The sequence below is a fragment of the Lycium ferocissimum genome, chromosome 10 (assembly GCF_029784015.1).
Source record: "Lycium ferocissimum isolate CSIRO_LF1 chromosome 10, AGI_CSIRO_Lferr_CH_V1, whole genome shotgun sequence".
NCBI lineage: Eukaryota > Viridiplantae > Streptophyta > Magnoliopsida > Solanales > Solanaceae > Lycium > Lycium ferocissimum.
Window position 1 is genome coordinate 6,284,971 of NC_081351.1, and position 20,898 is coordinate 6,305,868.

A 20,898-nucleotide genomic window follows, 5' to 3' on the forward strand; every position below is an offset into this window, starting at 1 on the left:
GGACTGGGTTAGGGGTTAAACCAGACCTAAGTTAATTTGGGCTACTTGGTGGTCTGGAACCGGTGTGTCACATCGTGACTGAACCGGTTAACCGGACTTGCCCGATTCAATGACTATTTTTTTTCAAACGTTTAACCCCTTTTTTTTAAATAGGACTGACTTCTAACCATTGGGCCATGAGCTATTCTAGGTAGGGGTACCGGTTTGATATATCACCACTTGAAGCATACGCACCCAGATTCGGATGCATAAGTCCAAAATTTATGAAGTTTATTAAATTTATCGTTTATGTTTGCTGTTCATTTTTCAAGTTTCAAGTTTGTATGTTTTCATATTGTCATGTTAGTTTGTTTGGTTCATGTTTTTACTTAAAGTTTGTTTGTTTGATTTGATTTTGCAATGTTAGCCGCTTGAGTTTGTGTGTTTTTATTAAATGTAATTTCTTAGACTCGTTAATGTAGTTATAGTAATTGTTTTTAAGACTTCAACTTTTAAAATTTTAAGTTACAAGACACAAGTTACAACTAACAACAAAAAAAGAATAATTTTTTTTTAAAAAAAAATGTTTAATTAATTTTTTAAAAAAAGCTATTTTAAAGAAATCCGGGACTGCCCGATAGAACCCGAACCCACATGGGTCACAAGATTTTCTAATAAAACCCAGTCCAATTGAAACCAGTTAGTACAATCGGTAACCAACCCAGACCAAGGACCGGTTGGGTTGTATTTTAATTGAACCGGCCCGTTAACACCTTTAGTTGAGAATCATGGGGCTTCTAATTAAAAGGCCAAGACCAAGACTCAATTGGGAAGTTGAACCCTAATTTTCAATCCTTAGGTATATGAACCCCTACTAGATTTATTATTACTTAACTCAAATTTAATTATCTATGCTTTCAAATTATACAAATTGTTTTGAAGTAATAAATAATAAAATAAGTTAAAATAGTAATATAAAAATATGTTTCTTACCTTGTGAATATATATAGACACACACACACACATACATACATACATACTCATGGACTCCCTACTATACCAACCTTTACAAGAACTTCGGAAAGAGCGGAGCGTGGCCGTCAACGCTGAACTGGAACTCCTAGAATGAAGGTCCTCCTGCCACGCTATCTGGACCTGCAGGCACGAATGCAGCGTCCCAACTAGGGACGTCAATACAGAATAATGTATTGAGTATGTAAGGCAGGAGTACAACAAGTCAATAAGGAAATGTAGTAGAAGAAGAACCATATGCAATGCATGTTGTAGTTTAAAATCATGAATAATCATATATAGACATAAGTAAAAGTAACATCATCATCATAACGTACCCGACCTTAACAAAATTCAGTGTAAAGCGTATAAACGTACCAACTTCATACTAAGGCCGATAAGGCCGCACATGACATCCATACCCACGACACATGTCTATGAGCCTCTAAGAACATTCATACTCGTCATACTGGTCGAGACAGGCCCCCGTCGTACCCATAATGTAAATATACATAAATATATACATACTCATGGACTCCCTACCATACCAACCTCTAGAGTAACTCCGGAAAGAGCGGAGCGAGCGTGGCCGTCATCGCTGAACTGGAACTCCTAGCATGAAGGTCTTCCTGCCGCGCTATCTGGACCTGTAGGCACGAACGCAAATGGCCCCAACTAGAGAGATGTCGATGAATAATATACTAACTATGTAGAGAAGGAGTACAACAGCTAAAAAAAGGAAATATAGTAGAAGAAGAACTATATGCAATGCATGTTGTAGTTTAAAATCATGAATATACATATATATACACAAGTAAAAGTAACATCATCATCATAACGTACTCGCCCTTAACAGAACTCGGTGTGAAATGTACAAATGTACCAACTTCATACTAAGGCTGACAAGGCCGCACATGACATCCACACCCACGACACATGTATATGAGCCTCTAAGAACATTCGTACTCGTCATACTGGTCAGGACAAGGCCCCGCCGTACCCATAATGTAAATATATGTAAATATATACATACTCATGGACTCCCTACTATACCAACCTCTATAGTAACTCCGGAAAGAGCAGAGCGAGCGTGGCCGTTAACGCTGACCTGGAACTCCTACCATAAAGGTCCTCCTGCCGCGCTATCTGGACCTGCTGGCACGAACGCAGCGTCCCAACTAGAGATGTCAGTACGGAATAATATACTAACTATGTAGAGAAGGAGTACAACAGCTAAAAAAGGAAATATAGTAGAAGAAGAACCATATGCAATGCATGTTGTAGTTTAAAATAACGGCCACGCTCCACTTTTTCCGGAGTTACCGTAAAGGTTGGTATAGTAAGGGGTCCATGAGTATGTATATATTTATGTATATTTACATTATGGTATGGCGGGGCACTGTCCCACAATTTATGCATATACACACACACACACACAAAAAAAATCAGACCTCTCTATAACGGCACTAGCATATAACAACACCTCTCTATAACGGCCAAGTTTTTTCGAAACCGGTTTTTTATATTATATTTTACTTCTATAATAACATTTCACCTATAACAGTAACAACCAACTTTATTACAAAGACGCTATTTGTAAAATTACCCACCATATAACAGTTATCTTCTTTTTTTGGTAATTAATAATTAACCATCTTTATAAAAATAGAATATATATGATTATCACTAATAAAAGTAGAGATTTTGACCAAATATTTGATCATTTAATATACTATTTATGACAAAAAATATCATATGAATATATATGTTTTCATCATTAAACGGTTTTCCTTCATTATACAGAGTGTGATTAAGCTTAGAATTTGACAACTAAATAAATGAAAATTAGATTTTATGTATCCTTTTTGCCTATAACAGCAAAGTATTATTTAAATGTCAATGCTGTTATAGGTGTATAACAAAATGTTCTCTATAACAACTGAAAAGTTTCGAGCCCAAGGATGTTGTTATAGAGAGGTTTGACTGTATATATTCCGCCTTTTCAACTCATCCCACACTTTTTTCCTCCCACATCTGAAATGACGTCATTAATATTGATTATTGAAGCTTGAGCTTTAAGCTTAAAAACATGAATTTTACGAAAGATGATTTGGTTCAACTGGGAGTTATTGGATTTTGTTTGATAACTTTTGAGGAGTCTAAATATCAAATTTAAGGGAGTTTGGAGAAGACTTAAGGTTATTTTGGGTAAAATTTTAGATTTGAGTTTGAGAATAGTTATTGTTGAAGCTTGAGCTTCAAGCTTGAAAAATGAATTTTGCGAAGAAATGATTTGTTTCGAGTATGTGCTATTGAGTTTTCTTTGGGACCTTTTGAGGAGGCTAATCTCATATTTGAGGAATCTTGGAGCATATTTAAAGCGATTTTGGGTAATATTTTAGATTTGAGTTTGAGGTTGAAGATGAACATTTCAGATTTATGTTTAATGTTCAAGTTTATAATAGATTCTAACTCAGTCTATATTGAACAATCTGGATGTGGCGTGATTTATAATAAATTTTAACTCAGTCTTGCTAAATAACCTGGATGTGCTCATGCTGTTGCCTTTAGGTGAAGCGACATTTATAAGTTGCTGCTGATCATCTTTTCTCAAAACAGATTTCAAAAGTGTGTCATGGTTCGTAGTGGATTTTAACTTAATATTTATACTAAACAACACAGATGTGTTTATGTTGCATTCACTTTAGGTGGTGAAGCGACGTCTTATAAATTGCTCTTGGTAATTACGTCTTTTCAGGACATACAAAGAGGCCCCTGCGTATTCCTAACCCAAGATTTAGCATTTTCATGGGCTAAAAAAAAAAAAAAAAAGAAAAGAGATTGGGATCCTGATCGTGAATTAAATTATGTTTAGAGTTTTTGCCAACTACCCCAATCAAATGGACAAACCTAGTCAAAATCTCCAAGTCCCGTAGAGTACAAGTCTAAAAATGGAGGAATAATGAAGCTGAATCGTGATATGAACTATTCATATCTACCAGCTTGTCACCGCGAACGCGATGCTCTTCCCGCGATCACAAACCATGCTCAAGATTTCCCCTTTGTGGTCACGTATCCTCCTTCTGTGTTCGCGACCTTGGTGCTCACAATCATGATGCTGCACCATGTGACAACAATTTACAACTTTTTCAAATTTGTTTCAAATGCGTCGAAATACCCCCAAGACCTTTAAATCCCAAACTAAACATTTTAACAAGTCACAAAAAATCATATACTTATGAAAATTCTCAAAACATGAAACAAAGTTTAAATGCCCAAGTCAAGAGGTTGAATTGTTACATAAACCCCTTCAGATCATGTAGCTAATCTGATCCTGAATTTATGTTTTGTTTTTATTACTTTATTTGCATATTTTGAATTTGCAATTCATCAAATATGTAATGAGAAATAAGATGGTCGCACATAATTTTAAAACACTTTCTAACAATTTTGAGAAAATGATGATCAAAATGGTCCTTACACTACTAGCAAAAACCGACGGCCAAAACCGACGCAAACGGTCCGTCGGTTATGTAGAAAAAAAGTTTAAAAAAACCGACCGACTCAGTTTTTTTTTTTTTTTTTAAATAAAATAAAATAATGAAATGTAGCAACTTGGAATCGAACCCGGTATGTCCCGTGACATTAAAGGGCTCTACCATTAGACCACTCATATTCTTTGATCAAATACTTACATTGATTTAATTTATACTATTTTTTCGCTCAAAAACCGACGAACTCCGTTGGTTTTTTAATAAAAAAATCGACGGAGTCCGTTGGTTTACTTTAGAAAATAATATAAAAAAAATTATATTATTTGCGCATTTTTGCGCGAAAAATAACCGACGAAGTTTGTCGGTTTTCTTAAAATAAAAAAAAAAAAGATTTAGAAAAATTGTCAAAAAACTGACGCAATCCGTCGGTTTTTCCGTCAATTTTTGCTAGTTTTTTAGTAGTGTTAATGTATCGGAGCTGGACTATTTTGGACCTTGATATATATCACTCAATAGATATAATCCTTAATGTATGCAAAAAGTTAACATTTTTGGTCCTACCATATTGTTCTCAAATAATCTGTTAAACTTAACTGAGAAATCAAAATGTGGGCTATAAAAACACAAAACAGAGATTCCCCATGCCTGTAAGAACAAAGACCTCAGTGGCACCTGAACTGGCAATAGAACAACACTAATTTTTCTTTTCTTCTTTGATTTGATATGCCAAACATATTTGTTTTCGTTATACATTTGAGATATTTTAGTAAGAGATAATCTCCCCTCCCTTCAAAAATAGAATCACCCCACCCCACTTGAACTTGTAAACAAAGTAGGGGTGTCAATGGTACGGTTCGGGCGGTTATTTTATAAAATTTATACCATATCAATTTTTTAGTTATTTCACTTTGTAGAACCAAAATTAGACTTTTCGAAACCGTCCCATCATCTCGGTTTTTTCTTCCGTATCGGTACGGTTCGGTTAATTTTCGTTTTTTTTTTAAACAAAGCAACATCATGTCATAGTCACTAGTAAAAGTTAAAGACCCGATATCATGCATACTTCAAAAGGACTTTGGCTAAAGTTCTAAACATTTTTACTGTTTAAAAGGTGATGAATCAAGAAAACATGAAAGACATGAAAGACAACAAGAATAAAGATTGATTTCACTTATTTTACGGTAGTGAAACAATATTAAGCAAAGACAAAAAGTATAATTTATATCGCACGAGGGGGCAAAAATCAATCAACATGGGACTCAAGAACTGAGACTACTAAGATTAAGTATCCAATAAGAGTAGCTAGTTACTATTTGAGACGCTGGAGCTAATTTAATTTCAATAGGAGTAGTATAATAGGTTTTAGAGTTGGAACTTTAGGTGTTAATTATTTCATCATCCCGAACTCAAGACGAAAATTTTAATATTTATTATATTTAAATCTAATATATAGAATATATTTTACACATATAAATGTATTCGGTACGGTTCGGTATTTTTTCGGTTTATTTTTATAAAATTTAAAACCAACCCAATTATTCGGTACAGTTATAAATTTTTATAAAAACCGTCGGTTTTATTAAAGGAAACCTAAAATCGGTTCGGTACGGTACGGTTTGGTCGGTTACGTCGGTTTTTTGAAAACGATTGACACCCCTAAACAAAGGATTACACGGTACATATATACATGCATATTTATTTATTTTCTTCGTTGATTTTTTAGTATATTATATAGTATCTTTGTTTTCGTTTTGATACTAAGGAGTGTTATGGAATCGAAAAAGCGGGGAGAAAATCGAAGAGATAATGAACAAAACTCATTGCATTGTTTCTTATATTGGAAAATAAAAGATTACATCACTATTTATAGAAAACTAAAGAAAATATAATAAAATGAAATATGTTGTTTTCCTTATAGATACTAAGCTAAAATAAAACTAAATATTATTGAATTTAGTGTAGATTCTAGAGTTAGAAGGAATATAAATATTTAGAATATTTCTAGACTAAAAGAAAAGTAAATATTCTACCATTAATTAATGTCAAATGATCATAATATAGAAGGAAAATAAATTTTAATAAGGAGTACTGATTTTGTATTATAAAGTAACTTCAACAAATTAAATACAAGTGAATAATGTCTATGATCATCTTACTGACATGATTATTTTTTAAAAAATGGAATGATCATTTTGGTGGATTTGGTACGGTTAAGAGGACATGATCCTATCAATTTTGGCTCATAAAAATGGTGCGCAACTCAAGTTGATTCGACAGATTCACGCTGAGACTTCCGGAGAATATCTCCTTAAAGAGTTGAACAGAGAACTTAATTACCCATAATTTTGATGTTAATCTGTAGTCTTTGTTCCCTATTAAATGTGTTAAATTTTATATATAGCAAAAGAATGCTACTAACTATAATACTATGTAAGTTTTATTATATAAATACCTAACTCATAAGCAGCAACCAAACGGGCCCTTATAACTTAACACCCCTTCTTCCTTTAAGACAATAATTGCAATAAATTTTATAAATCCTTATGTTACGTAATTTGTTTAATTCTTATGGTTGAGCAGTTGAGTTTGAAGTTCAGTGTTAGTGACTTCAGCCCCGTTTGGACATGACTTGAAATCAGTAATTTGAAATCAGGTTGATTTGAAGTTGAAGTTTTGGTTGGATATGCAATTTGGATTTCTTAAGTTGTATTTTTTTTCTCATAAACCTAAAACCCCCATAAGTTTGGAAAACTATCAAAACTTTCCCAACTCTTATACAATCTTACCAAATGAGCAACCATAGTTCATAACAAAATTAATACGCTACTAGAAGACCTTTGCGAAAAATACAACATTTATTTATTGGACTTTAGCTCAATTAGAAGGAAAATTGAACATGAATTGCGGTGTAACTATTGTTGGCATTAGCAAGTCTAAATGCACGTCTGGGTTTGGATGATTAACAAAGTAAACAGAGTGAACATACACGGTGAATCAGCCAGGTCTAGATATATGGTTCAGACAAAGCATTTGAACAAAGCTAGACAGATGGTAAACATAGTGATATGTCTGAAAGAGCAAGAATGCACAGGGTGTATGGAACTGGTCCAAAGACATGATCTATCGCAAAGAGACAGTGCAGAGAAAGTACATGAATCAAGGCTACATACATGATTTATCACAAAGGCAGATGCAAAGCAAATAAGATGATGAATGAATTAGGAGATAAGGGATCAGGAGAAGAGAAAGGTGAAGATGACTCAGAAGTATTTTGTTAAAGTAAAGAGAGTTGCAGACAAAACATATGAACCAGGTTTGCAAACATGTCTCAACACAGAGCAAGAACATGATCAGAATCAGAATCATAGAGCTCGACTAGGCTGAAGACATGGTTTATTCCAACAATGAATAAATCTAAGTAAAGAAATACAGACACATAGCAAAGAGCATGGTGCTATGAAACAAGTCTGTCAACATGTTCCATCATCTATGACAAAAGCAGGGTCAAGATAGAGTCGGAGGAATGAACGAGAAGGGGATGATGAAACAGGTTAGTCCATGTGTTCCATGAACAAGGTAAAGAGATTCGAAGCGGATGAACCAGGTGGATGAAACAGGTTCGCGAACATGTTCTAGCACAAGTCCTACAACAACTAGGATTTGCAGTTTTATGGTAAAGACTTGGCGGTCAAGATTATAGGATTCCTGCCATAATTAAACAAGGTTCTTCAGACTCTTACATGGACAATGAAGTCGATCCAAAAGGCAAGAATCCCAATTCAACACAAAATCTATTATATCTCATGGGCCTACTCAAGAGGGTTTTGTGTTTGTCGATTTGTTATGCACTATATATATATATATATATATATATATATATATATATATATATATATATATATATATATATATATATATATCCAAGAAGAAAGTTCGCACCCATAAAGAGATATTTTAGAATATCAAAAGATTTATCAAGAATATTTAGAATCCAGACGTATGTCCCTAGCACGAGAAGAAGATTGAAGAAGCTGTAGAATAAAGTTTATGTTTTACAGTTCTCGAGTCTAAAAAACTTGTATTAGGTTGGGCTATCGAGTTATACTTTATCCGCTTTATTAGAAGCAGTCAATTAGGTACAAAAACGTTGTCAATTCAACTTCAAGTTGGAGGTCAACTTGAAGGTTGCTTGCTATTCAGAGCTTGAAGGTTGCTTGCTAGTCAGAGGATGATTAGTAAGATAGGGATTAGAGGTTAGTTCCTAGGTTGCTGAGTATGTAACTCGAATTTGCAGAGCCTCACCCTTGTAGTGGAGTTTGGGGTAAATGAGGTGTAGGTTGTTATTTTTATCGCCCTCGTGAGCTTGATGGTTTCCATGTAAAAATCATTGTGTCCTTTACTTTCTTGTTCATTATTATAGTGCAAACACGTACGTAGAACAGGTAGAGCAACATGTTCTATCCTTAGGCAAAGATTAGGTATTGATCACGTTAGGCACTTAGGTCGTGCAACTCTAAAAAGTACGTTTTAATATAATCCTCCCACATGGTAAGGATAATCTCTTCACGTCAAGCATGCATTTCCGATTAAATGATCGAGAAGACGAACGAACATTGTTACTTTGAGTCAAGTTTTACATTTAAAAATATATCTACTAACTTATGAATTTTTTTTACAAATTTTTTTACAAAATATAAACTTATTGGTCAAGTTTTACATTTAAAAAAATATTGAAATCATGCTTTCGAATTCCAAATTCTATTTTTTTGGAGAATTTGGGATTTAAAATCATGATTTGGAATTCCATTTTTATTTTTATTTTTTATGGAGAATTTGAAATTTGAAATCATGATATGAAGTTGAAACTGAAATTTTGTGCAAATTTCATAAACAAACACTGATTTGAAATCAAAATATGAAATCAAGATTCCAAATCGCATGGCCAAATGCGTACTCAGTATCAACCAAAGAATATTTAGTTTGATACAACTCTCTTTTTTGATTTCTAAGTTCAATAGCTTTTGAGAGGGTAAAAATTAATTTTAGGGTTTAAGACTAATAGTATCAATTTTTTTCATACATTAAGGACTATATTTATTAAATGATATATATCACGGACCAATATAATCCAATCTCTATACATTAGGACCACTTTGATTATTCTCTCCTAGCAATTTCCTCCACCAAATATTACATATTTACATTGTGCAAAATACAAAAAGGGCAAATATCAATTTGGTCCCGGATTAAGACACTATTTTAGTTTTGGTCCTAGTGGTATTTAGCAAAGTGCATTTAATTTTTAATTAATCTAAACGTGTAATTTTGGTCCTTGAGACTAACAGAAGTTAAGTACATTACAAAATTATTTAGAGAAAAACAAAATTAAAAATAGAGTAAGAGCCCAAACTTTAAAATTTGAGCCTTTTGGTGCAACCTCCATTACCCAATTGGATCAATTTGGCCTTTCACTTTCATACCCAAAGTTGCAGTTTCATTTACTGTTTAGTATATATGAAAAGGGTAAAGAAATGTTCGTTATAATATTTTTCAAAAGAAAAACTTGAAAACTAAACAGCGAGACAACTCATCTCTAGATCTTCCCATATTTTTAATTTCATTAGGTTTGAGTTTAGATCCTCTAACAAGCTTGAATCATCCAAACACAGAGATCAAAACACACAGCATATTCAACTACTACGAGGATCCTCCGTGATTCCCACAAGGTGCAATGCATTTTCCTTTCTCCTTTCATCATTCATCTTTTTAATTGTTTCTAAAATAATGATTATATATGCTAAGTATTTAGCTTTCATAGTTTTAAGGACCAAACTGCACATTTATTTTAATTAAAGATACATATGCATAGTTGAATAGTGCAGGGATCAAAATCAGAGTAACATCATAACTGAGGGACCATTAATGGTATTTTTTCAAACAAAAATCATGGGTTCCCTACGAAGGCCACCTTGTGGACTCGTGCGCACACATGGTCAAGCAAACAATTTCTTTTGTCATACAAGTGGTGATTTTGCTTGTCCTAACTCCTACCACTCTATTTCTAACGTCATCTTGACAACTTTTTAGGCTTGTTTGTATATAAGTACTTATGTGGCTACTCGACTTCTCCACCCCTTGTTTTCTTTTTAGAATTTTGTTTCTTTTTGTCTTTTTTATTTTTAAATTCACGGGATATTTGATACTCGTATTGGGGCTTGACTTAATTCATATTCGCGCCAAAAGATTCACATTGGTGATTGGGGTAAATCGCTATCGAATAAAAGCGACTACATATTTAGGCTCGAGCCCAAAACCTTTGATTAAAAATAGAGGAACACTTACCAATCCAAAGATAACCCTCGTTTTTTTGTTTCCCTTTTTGTCACCATCTTCTTTCGTCGTCTCAGACTTGTTCATGTATTTAAGTTTTTGCCTCTTCAACATTCTTATTTTCTCTTCTTTGTTGCGAATATAAACAACATAAAGAGGATGGTATTGCCTATATGATCTATATCCCATAAACACATTAAGTATGCTTTCAAATTAAATTAGGGCCTTTAAAGGGTAATCAATTAACGCTAGCATTTAATAATTGATAGAAAAAAATTGAGTTACAAGAGTTTATTAATTGTTATCATTAATGTTTGATGTTTCTCCGTTATATGTGGACATTCGTTAATACCTTTCCACTTATTTTCCTTCTCCTTTTCCTTCTAATTAATCCTTTTTTATCTCATTTTCCTTCAATCTAACTTGCCATTGTCTACCCCTCTCAAGTCCAATTTAAGGGTCCATCTTGTGATTTCTCTCTCCTTTTTTTTTTTTTTTTTTAATTATTATTTTCCATTTTGCTAGGAACTCTATATCTCTCTTTTTTTTTTTTTTTTTTTCAATCACATTTTGTGACTTTTCTTAGCCGTCATTCTTTCTTGTACTTTCAAGAGTTTACTTCTAGCAAACTCTTAACAATTTTGTAGTGTGACATAACTAGTGAACGGTAGTAAAAAAATAGATTTTGAGTCTCTTTGTCAATTGTCAACTTTGGTCTTAAATTTATTCTTATCTAAACTCTGTAATAAAAGTCTCTGAGATTACATGAATCTTCAAACACTAGCATTATTTATAGCAAGAAAAAATTAATCACTAGTTGTTTATTGATTGAAAGTTGAAAAACAAAAGAGATCGACTAGAAGCATTTTTCTTGTTCAACAAAGATGGGAATGCCACCTTTTTCACTTGATTTCTTGTCAACAAAAAGATCAAATCTCCAGAGTTTCCTTCAATCGGTGACACCCATTGTCCATTCAAAACCTTTACCAAAGGTAACTATCTTTTTTTTATGGTGTGAAAAATTCCTTTTGCTTTAGTTTTGAAAGTCTCTCAATCTTAAATTGTTTTTTTACGGGGGTCTTTTGAAGCCATTTTATCCATAGAGGTTTATGTAGTTTCCCAGAATTGTTTTGACATCAAAAAGTTGTTCTAACTTGTTTCTATTGTACTGATGATAGAGGCATATGATTTGTCCACAGATCAAAATTCTGCTTGTTTTCTTGGAAAAGAGTATATATGGAGCTGTTCCAGATTTTAGGTTGAATCTTGATTTTTTTTATTAGTTTCTTTTCCTTCTCTTGTCTGGTGATTTTTTCGATGCTACACAATCTCTGGTCAACATCTTGTTTCCTATCAAGACATCAACGTTATTTTATTTCTAAATCTGCAGAATGGTCTCAGATTCTTTTCCTTTTACGGCTACAGCTCTTAAAGTTCTTAAAAACATTCCAACCATGATTTTTTTATTTCTTTCATTTATCGACATGTGACATTTCAATTGGTATATAATAATGTCAAATGTTATTAAATTGTGTTACATCCCTTTCTATTGGTATATAATAATGTCATCATTATAGAAAGTTTCTGTCCCATTTTTTTACATCATTTCAAGTTCTTGTAATTTCAACGATGTGTTTTTTCTTATTTTCTTCGTTGTATCTCTTATTTCCCTCATTTTGGTTACTTTTATTTTTGTTCGATTTATGCTACTTAATATCGCAGAGTAACATGGATGATCAAAGTAGCATATGGAATCCAATTAGCGATGAATATTTCACACTTAAAGATTTGTGGGATTGCTATGAAGAATGGAGTGCATATGGTGTTGGTGCTCCTATTTGTCTGAAAAATGATGATGAGACTGTTACTCAATATTATGCTCCTTACTTATCTGCAATCCAAATTTACACAGTCAGACCACCTTCCTCACTAATAAGGTATGAAAATAAATTTATTTCTCTTTTCCTGTTTTCCTTCTAGTAAGGCAAATACAAAGGCTTGTATCCATAAAAAGTCTTAGAATTTTTTATGGTAACACGTTGCTCTTAAAACTTTCAAGTTCTTGTGTTTTGCATCTTTAGCGTATGTTTTTGCAATTTACACCTGATTCTTTGATTCTTTTATTTTTTCTTGCACTTTAGCCCCTAATCTCATCAGTTTTTCAAGTCATTATTTTTTAAATGAGAATTAATTGCAACTCCGTACTACAGTTGAGAGAAATTTAACTTTTTTTTCAACTTTATCCCTTATAATTGTACGACGGCAAACCTTATAGTTAGTGGGTTCTATTCTCTATACATATAGATTTACTTTTATTTTCTTCACTTACTTATATAAAGTTTGAGCAAAATACATTGGATTTTATTGAACCTGTAGCATCAAATTTAAATCTGCGAGTAATGACTCTAATGTGAATTGCAACCTAATATCTTACATGTACGTTGTAAGAGAATACCTTAATTAAGGATGCAAAAAATGAATAAGGAAAAATGAAAAAGTTGGTTTTATTGCCATATACAAATGTTAATTTTATTATATGATTCTTTCCATAAGAGTTGAATGACAAATCGATACATAAAATATATAATATCTTTTAGAATTAGTTTTTCTATTCAAAATATAACTGACTGGTCACAAGAAATAATCATTTAATTTCCTCCCTGCAAACAAACTATTAAGTATTCCTTTTCCTCTATTCTTTTTCCTTCTGGTCGCCATTTCCGTTTCTCACTCCCTTTTTTTTTTTTTTTTTTTTTTTTAACTCCTTTCTGGTTGACTTTTTTTTTTTTTTTTTTTTCCCCTCCAAATTTGATACTCCTTCTGTCCCACAAATTTGATACTCCTTCTTTCTCAATTTATGTGAGACACTTTCCTTTTTAGTCTATCCTAAAAATTGATATTTATAAATGATTTAACTTAAAACTTCTCTTTTATCATTAATAAGATGATCTACAGCTACACAAATATCTATGACTTTTTCTAGACTATAAGTTTCACAAGTCTTCATTTTTTTTTTAAATTCCTTGCCTATTCAAACTATATCACATAAATTAGGATGAAAGGAATAGTATACGCCTTGCTTCCCCGGGATGGTCGCCATGGTCCATTCTACCCTTTATTCAGTCTGTTAGAGTGTCCATATCGGCGGAAAGAATAGATATTTATCACTTTATATAGTTTTAGGCAATCGTCATATGTCGTGAGTTAACTTTTAACTGAGTTGAATTAGATACAAGGTCCATTATTCTATTAATTTCATAAAATTTTAAGTAAAATTTATACATGTAGACATACAAGAAAAACACCAACCATAGACCATTAGTTATGTAAAATTTATTTAAAATGTCTAACAACTGTAGTTAAATTAAAACATTGTTTGACTTCTCAAATAGCATGGCGTCACGCTTGCGATAGAGAAGTATCATTATGGATATACAGAGGCATTAGTTGACTCTGGTAAAAGCATGGGATATGTCGGTTCGTCCTAATAGTGAGTTCCTTTTAGAGTTGTAAACACAATCTCTAGCCTGACGATTGATAGTTCGGGCAGCGGATTGGAAGGCAGTTATAAGGGATTGAAAGCGTGTAATTAAAAAAAATTCAGATCACATGTTTTTCTCATTGAGAGAAATGAATAAACATGAAATAGAAAAAGAATCAAATCGCATAATCTTTGTAGTAAGTAAATGGTACTATGATTTTGCGGCGACCTATTTTGGTAAGAAATCGCCCGGATCTAGTCACTGCAACTCCCTTTGTGAGGAGGCAGAGGCGGATCTACTAGGGATCTAGGGGGTGTCATGGCATCTGCAAGCTTCGGTTGAAACGCTGTGTATATATATCGAAGAAATATATAATAATATCTCAAGTGCCAGCCGAAGTAGCAAATAAGGCAATGGTGCCACTGGCAATGGGGTTCAAATTCCACCCAGGCGGTAGGTGATAATTTTTTTTTCTTGAAACAATATACACCATTTCACGTGTACACGTATTCTATTTTCTGTGGGTTTTTTTTTTCCTTTTCCTCTTATCCATCTACTCTTTCCTTATTTGTAGTTTGCCTTTTTTTTTTTTTGGTAATTGATTTCTGACCTTTTGTTTCTTCTTTGTTTAAAACTTAAAGTATAAAACAGAATTGAAGATTCTTTCTTTTTTTATAACTTAAACGTTGATCTCTTTCCGTAATGATGATGCTTGGCGTGATGCCATAACTGCTTGACAATGAAATTGGAAGTATCTATTGACAGTTGGTAGCTATTTTGTTCTTTCTCTCTGACTCACAAATTGGATTAAACTCTTGTTTGCACCAAGTTGTCCTCATAATCATATTTTTTTCGTTTGATCAACTGTTTATATAAATTGAAAAGACGAATAACCAAATTGAAATCCTAACTTGACCAAATCGACAAAATGTTTGCCTTATTTAGATAGTATAAATAGCAATACGTACTATCAGAAAGTCGCTAATTTCCGATGGAATCCGTCAAAATTTGGCTAGTCGATAACGTTTTTGACGAATTTTCCACTGAAAATGCCTACTAACGAGCCAAAATTTCGACAGAACATCCATTGAATATTAACAATATTTTGATAGGAACTTTTACGTCAAAGTGGTGTGGCACCCGAAACCTCCAAATCCTAAATCCGCCTCTGTGCGAAGACACCTCTTCTCCGGTTAGGAGGCTATTTTGCCAAGTTCCTTGGATAGAGTTGTGTTGCGCCCCTAGATATTCTCCACCTACCCGAATAAACAGATAATGGGAAAAAAGGGCTAATGTGGAAAGGAGAATAGTTTATTTATTTATGTTTATGTGAGTAACACACACTGACATTTTCATTATCACTTTAGTATGGAGTTTACTGACTTAAACAATTATTTTATTTTATTTTAAAAATCGATGTAGAAACTCATCTGGAGATCATGATGTGGATGTTGACATGGAATGTTGGAGTGATGCAAGTGACAACAGTGACAAGCTCTCGAGGTCTTTAAGTAACAACTCTGTTTCTGTAGATTCATGTTTTGAGCTCGAAACTCCAAGAGATCGTCTTGGCTATCTCTATTTTCAGTTTTCTGAGACATGCTCTCCTTTTTGGAGGATTCCCTTTGCAGATAAGGTAAACACACACCACAATATTTAACTGATGTTCTAATTACTGTTGCAATATCACATCAATTGTACTGATTAATTATACATTTGAATATTTTTTGTGGTTACACAATTAATTCGTAAACATAGCATTTATTGTCCACTTTTGACTATGTCTTAGAAAATAATCACTGTCATGAAGTTTTAAATTTCATATGTCAAATTTTAGGACAATGGCATAGAGTTCCACCTGTGGAATTTGAAACTCTATGACAATTGCTATTTTTCAACTACAAATACTGAAAAGTGACTAGCCGAGAATTTTACTGCAATTATTCTATTTCATAATGATTATACATTTAATGAATGAAAAAGGTAGCTTTAGACAGTCCCCCTCCACCATCATTATCAAGAAAAGGATAGAGGTACTTGAGGTGGACGAAGTGGAGTGGAGGGTATAAAATGGATTGCGAGCAGTGATGTGGGATGCAATATGGTGTTCATTTCACCAAAATGTCAGTGATAAGTGGGATCCGGTGTTAATTACATTCCTATCAGAGGAGAGGTATAATTGAGCCACTAATTGAGTAACAGCGGGGGTGTTGTGCGGAAAGTATAACAGAGTATAAAACTGGTCCTTTTCGCATTGTTGAAGGGAAAACTTGACCCTTTCCCCTTAAAGTTACTATGTACATAGTAACTTGTAAGGAGAATAATTCTCCAGAACTTAGAAATGGCCTACCTTAATATGGGATTTCTCTTTTTATACAAAAAACGCTAGTTTATTTCTTTTCATGTACTTAAGATTTAGTGGATAGAGTTATTCAAAGATCAATGCTGGTAAAAGATAACAAGTACTCAGTGAAGCAGTTAAAATGTGCGCAAACTAACTTGAACATCATATAATTTAAACGCTTATATTAAACAACTTTTGGTCAAAAATATCATTTTACAACTTTTTATGAAGCTAATATATCTTTGGGCTGCTATAGATCATTGAATTTGCTCAGAGCTATCCTGGACTCGCGACATTAAAAAGCACTGATTTGTCTGCTGCAAGTTGGATGGCTGTTGCTTGGTACATAGTGCTCTTCTTAGCCTTAAGTTTTTCATTTGATAGCTTTAGTGAAAGATGATACATAAATGCTTTCTTTCTCATGTTTAGTCAGTTTATTTACATGTCTAAGTTATTTTCTTTGCATCATTATTAGGTATCCAATCTACCATGTTCCCATGAAAGGAATTACTAAAAATGTTTCGGCAAGCTTTCTCACTTACCATACATTGTCATCATCTTTCCAAGGTTTGTATTTTAATTGCTTACCTTGTTTTCTAAGTTTACCAATCAATTTTCATTATAAGTACTCTTACATATGTTTGCCTTTTATGCGGACATTGTGTAAATATTTTTTACACTATCAGTGCATAGAACCTAAACTCTTTATATTTAATTTAAGTTATATACACTGATAATGTAAGACTTTTTTCATTATCACTCTACTTTAATCGACAGTAGCAGGTTGTTTACCATTTTTTCTAGGTTACCACTCAATATTTATTACAGAGATTTTTCCATAGTTGCCCCTATGCTAGTCTTTTTTTACTCATCATCTTACCTTCATCACAATGTAGTAATTATAATCTATGTTGCTTGGGCTCTCAAAAAGATGCTACAGCACTCATGTCGGATTCTCCAAAAATGCACTACTTTTGAAGGATCCAACACGCACCCAACAACGTTTTTTAAGAGTCCTAGCAGCAAAGATTATAACTAAAGTTCCCAAAGTATCTTTTTTATTCAAATTTATAAGGAATGGGCTTATGAAAACATGTAACTAGCTATCTTTAGTTCCATCTACTTGACTGAGTGATTCGCCTTTTTGATTTCAGATGCTGCAGAAGAGAATTCTGATAATGAAACTGGTAACGAAAAGAAGGGTGAGAAGGAAATTCGTCTTAGTCCCTTCGGTTTAGCTGCATACAAGATGCAAAATGATGTATGGCTAAACATTGATACATATGAAGACTATGGAAAGTTAAGTGATCTTCAGAGTGCTGCAGATTCATGGCTGAAACAGCTTTCCTTTCAACACCATGACTTCAATTTCTTCACTTCACATGCTAACATGGAGCTTGGTTTCTCATTGTGAACTTGGTCACAGCCTAGGACATCATTATTGTTATGTTTTTTAGATGGTTTTCTCCAAGAAACTGAAGTATTGTGGTACCCTCTTGCTCATTTATCTGGTTTTCTCCAGGAAACTGAAATTGATGAACCCTCTTTCTATTCATATGAAAATACCTTTGATGGCAGGAAATTGTTAGCTAGTCCAAGACTATACTTTCCTTTATGGGTGTGTCTGGTAGGAAGGAAAATATTTTGTTGGAAAATATTTTCTTGGAAAATATTTTTCTAGAAAATAACCGGTGATCTTACTTATTTTCTTGTGTTTGATATGTAAATAGAAAATATAGTTTCAAAAGCATTTGTATCTAATCTTGGCAAACACTATGGGAGTTGGGATAGGGGGTAGGGTGTGGAGGGTGGAGGAGATGGGGATGGAGGCGGAGGCTATAAGGATGGAGTGGGTGGAGTATGCTAGAGGGTGAGAGGGGCAATCAATGTGGAATGTCACTTGTGAAACTTGTTTTCTCTATTTTCATTGGGAAATCATTTTTCTCATTTTTACGGAACTTGTTTGCCTACCAATCACACCTCCATTTGGGAGAATTCCAACCTTATATACTAAAACAATTCCGGTGCTTGGTAAACATCTCATGCAACTCTCTATCCACTGTTTGTTAGGTGCTATTTAATTGCTTTATCTTTTAACATGGGGCAATTTGCAGGATTGCCCTTCGCTGGGGGTGGTCTTTAACTTTTGCCCTTTAGGCAGAATTCTGTCATGCAAATTCTTGCTTAAGGTCCAAATTCTGCCTTAAAGCTCAAATTCTGCCTTATCATGGTCAGATACAAAATTCTGTCTTGTGATTTTTTTTTTTTTAACTAAGTTGGGATTCGAACCCACAACTTCGGGGTATTAAGCGAAGGCCAAAACTTAAAGACCACCAATTTGAAGAGTAAAAATTAAAGACCACCCCAAATGAAGGACAATCTGCGCAAAGAAAACGTTTAACATGCATAAAAACTTTGGGCCTTGATTCAACCAACCAATTTCTAAACTCGGGCTTTTGCTTAACTAACTGCATGGTTGCTATCATTGCCACCTCTCAACAAGTTGCCACATTTTTCATCATGTTGTCGTTCAAACCACAACAGATGAAGTCTAAGTTGTTTATACTTCATTTTTCTTATTTGATAATGATAATCGAAAAATTTTCGAGTGGAGCACCATTCGAAACTCAGATGAATAACGAGTCCGCTCCTCTACCCTTGTCCACTTAAATATCAAACTTTTATCCACAACAAGGTCTGAAGTCGTGACGTACGTCTAATCCACACATCACGCGTTGCGCTCTTATTACTATACCAAAGCCCTATGCCAAAAGTCTCCACAAATACATATAATCTCTTCAGTTCCCCATTTACAGCCAGCACCCCCCCCCCCCGGGTCCCTGTTTTCCTCTCTCCTAATCTATACTCTCAACAACTACTCTTTGACAACTGTTGGCCAAAAGTCTCCACAAAACATACAAAAGGCTTAAGTCGCACAAATGTTTCTCTTCAGTTCCTTCAATTCACAATTTACAATATCAATTGTAACCCCTCCCCATCCCCCCCCCCCCCCGGTCCCTGCTTTCCAATCTCTCCTAAAACCATCTCCTTCCATTGGCTCTCAACAACTTCTTCACGAAATCTTTTTTCCCACTGCCTACGACTACTGTTGGCGAGAGTGAAAGGAAACTTTTTACCCTATCTAAAGAGCTTGGATTGAGTGGTATCATCAACAAAATTAAATTAATAAAAAAGGTATAAGTATCTTTAATTATTTATGAAAAGTTTATTATACTATAAAAATTATAAATTTTATGTATATAATGATCGGAATCTTCAATTCCACAATCCATTACTTGAATATCAATTGTAACTTATAATTCAGATATTGAGCTACCGAACCAGCATCAAGTCCACTTCACCTTCCATCTCTCATCTACCCCGAGCCGGTTGTTGTGAATCCAAGAAAGTTTTGGAGATAAATTGGTATTATCATCAATCAAAACTAAAAAATTAAGGAGCACCATCATTCCAATCACCACAAAAAAGAACATGACTTAATCTAAACATTTGAGCTGAGTGTTGTCACACTTTATGTGCCTCGCGAGAGTCAGGGGGCTAGCGCTCCACTCCTTATTAGTAGTAGTATTTAGTAATCGCGTAGTTTCTTATTCTTCAACATGTCTTACTTTTTGTTGCTTCATTTGCTTTGTATCTTGATATTTTGTTGTCATACGATAAACTTCTCTTTTGAGCGGAGGGTCTATCGAAAACAGTCTCTCTACCCCACAATGGTAAAGGTAAGATATGTGTACATCCTATCCTCTGCAGATCTCAACTTCATGAGATTACACACACTATTGTTGTTTGTGAACATTTTCAAAGAAGTGGAACTTGCTTTATCAGAAAAAAAAAAAGGCAAAAAAAAAAAAAAAAAAAAAAAAAAAAAAACCGAACTTGCTTTTTGAGGAACCACTACGTATCAATTCACAGGTTATTGATGCTATAGTCGAAATCTCTCAGGCTTATAACTCTATTCGTTTTTCTATATTTCAATTAAGCAATGGTCCTTTTCCAACTTCTGTATGGAAAAAGTTAGCAATTGATAGAAAGATAGCATATCTATTTAAAGAAAAATCATGTATGTTTTATTATACAGACATGAAAGTGTGAAACTACAGGCTCAATGAGTTATCCTACTTTCAAGTTAACATGAAGAACCCTTGTATTATTAATAGTTTATTTTCATGACTAGAAACAACTTAGATTTTCTCTATTTCCACTTCAAGCCAAAGACGATACAAACTGTTGTGACCTC

The 20,898-nt window shown here is 33.6% G+C and overlaps 1 protein-coding gene across 1 annotated transcript; it reads left to right on the plus strand.

The window, feature by feature from the left end:
* Positions 1-11,377: 11,377 nt before the first annotated feature.
* LOC132034543 (uncharacterized) lies at positions 11,378-18,648 on the plus strand. The gene is made up of 6 exons (XM_059424947.1): positions 11,378-11,806; positions 12,537-12,751; positions 15,719-15,932; positions 16,897-16,982; positions 17,116-17,207; positions 17,795-18,648. Exons 1-6 carry the CDS (start codon positions 11,699-11,701, stop codon positions 18,052-18,054), a joined length of 975 nt encoding a protein of 324 aa, XP_059280930.1. The 5' UTR covers positions 11,378-11,698; the 3' UTR covers positions 18,055-18,648.
* Positions 18,649-20,898: the final 2,250 nt, after the last annotated feature.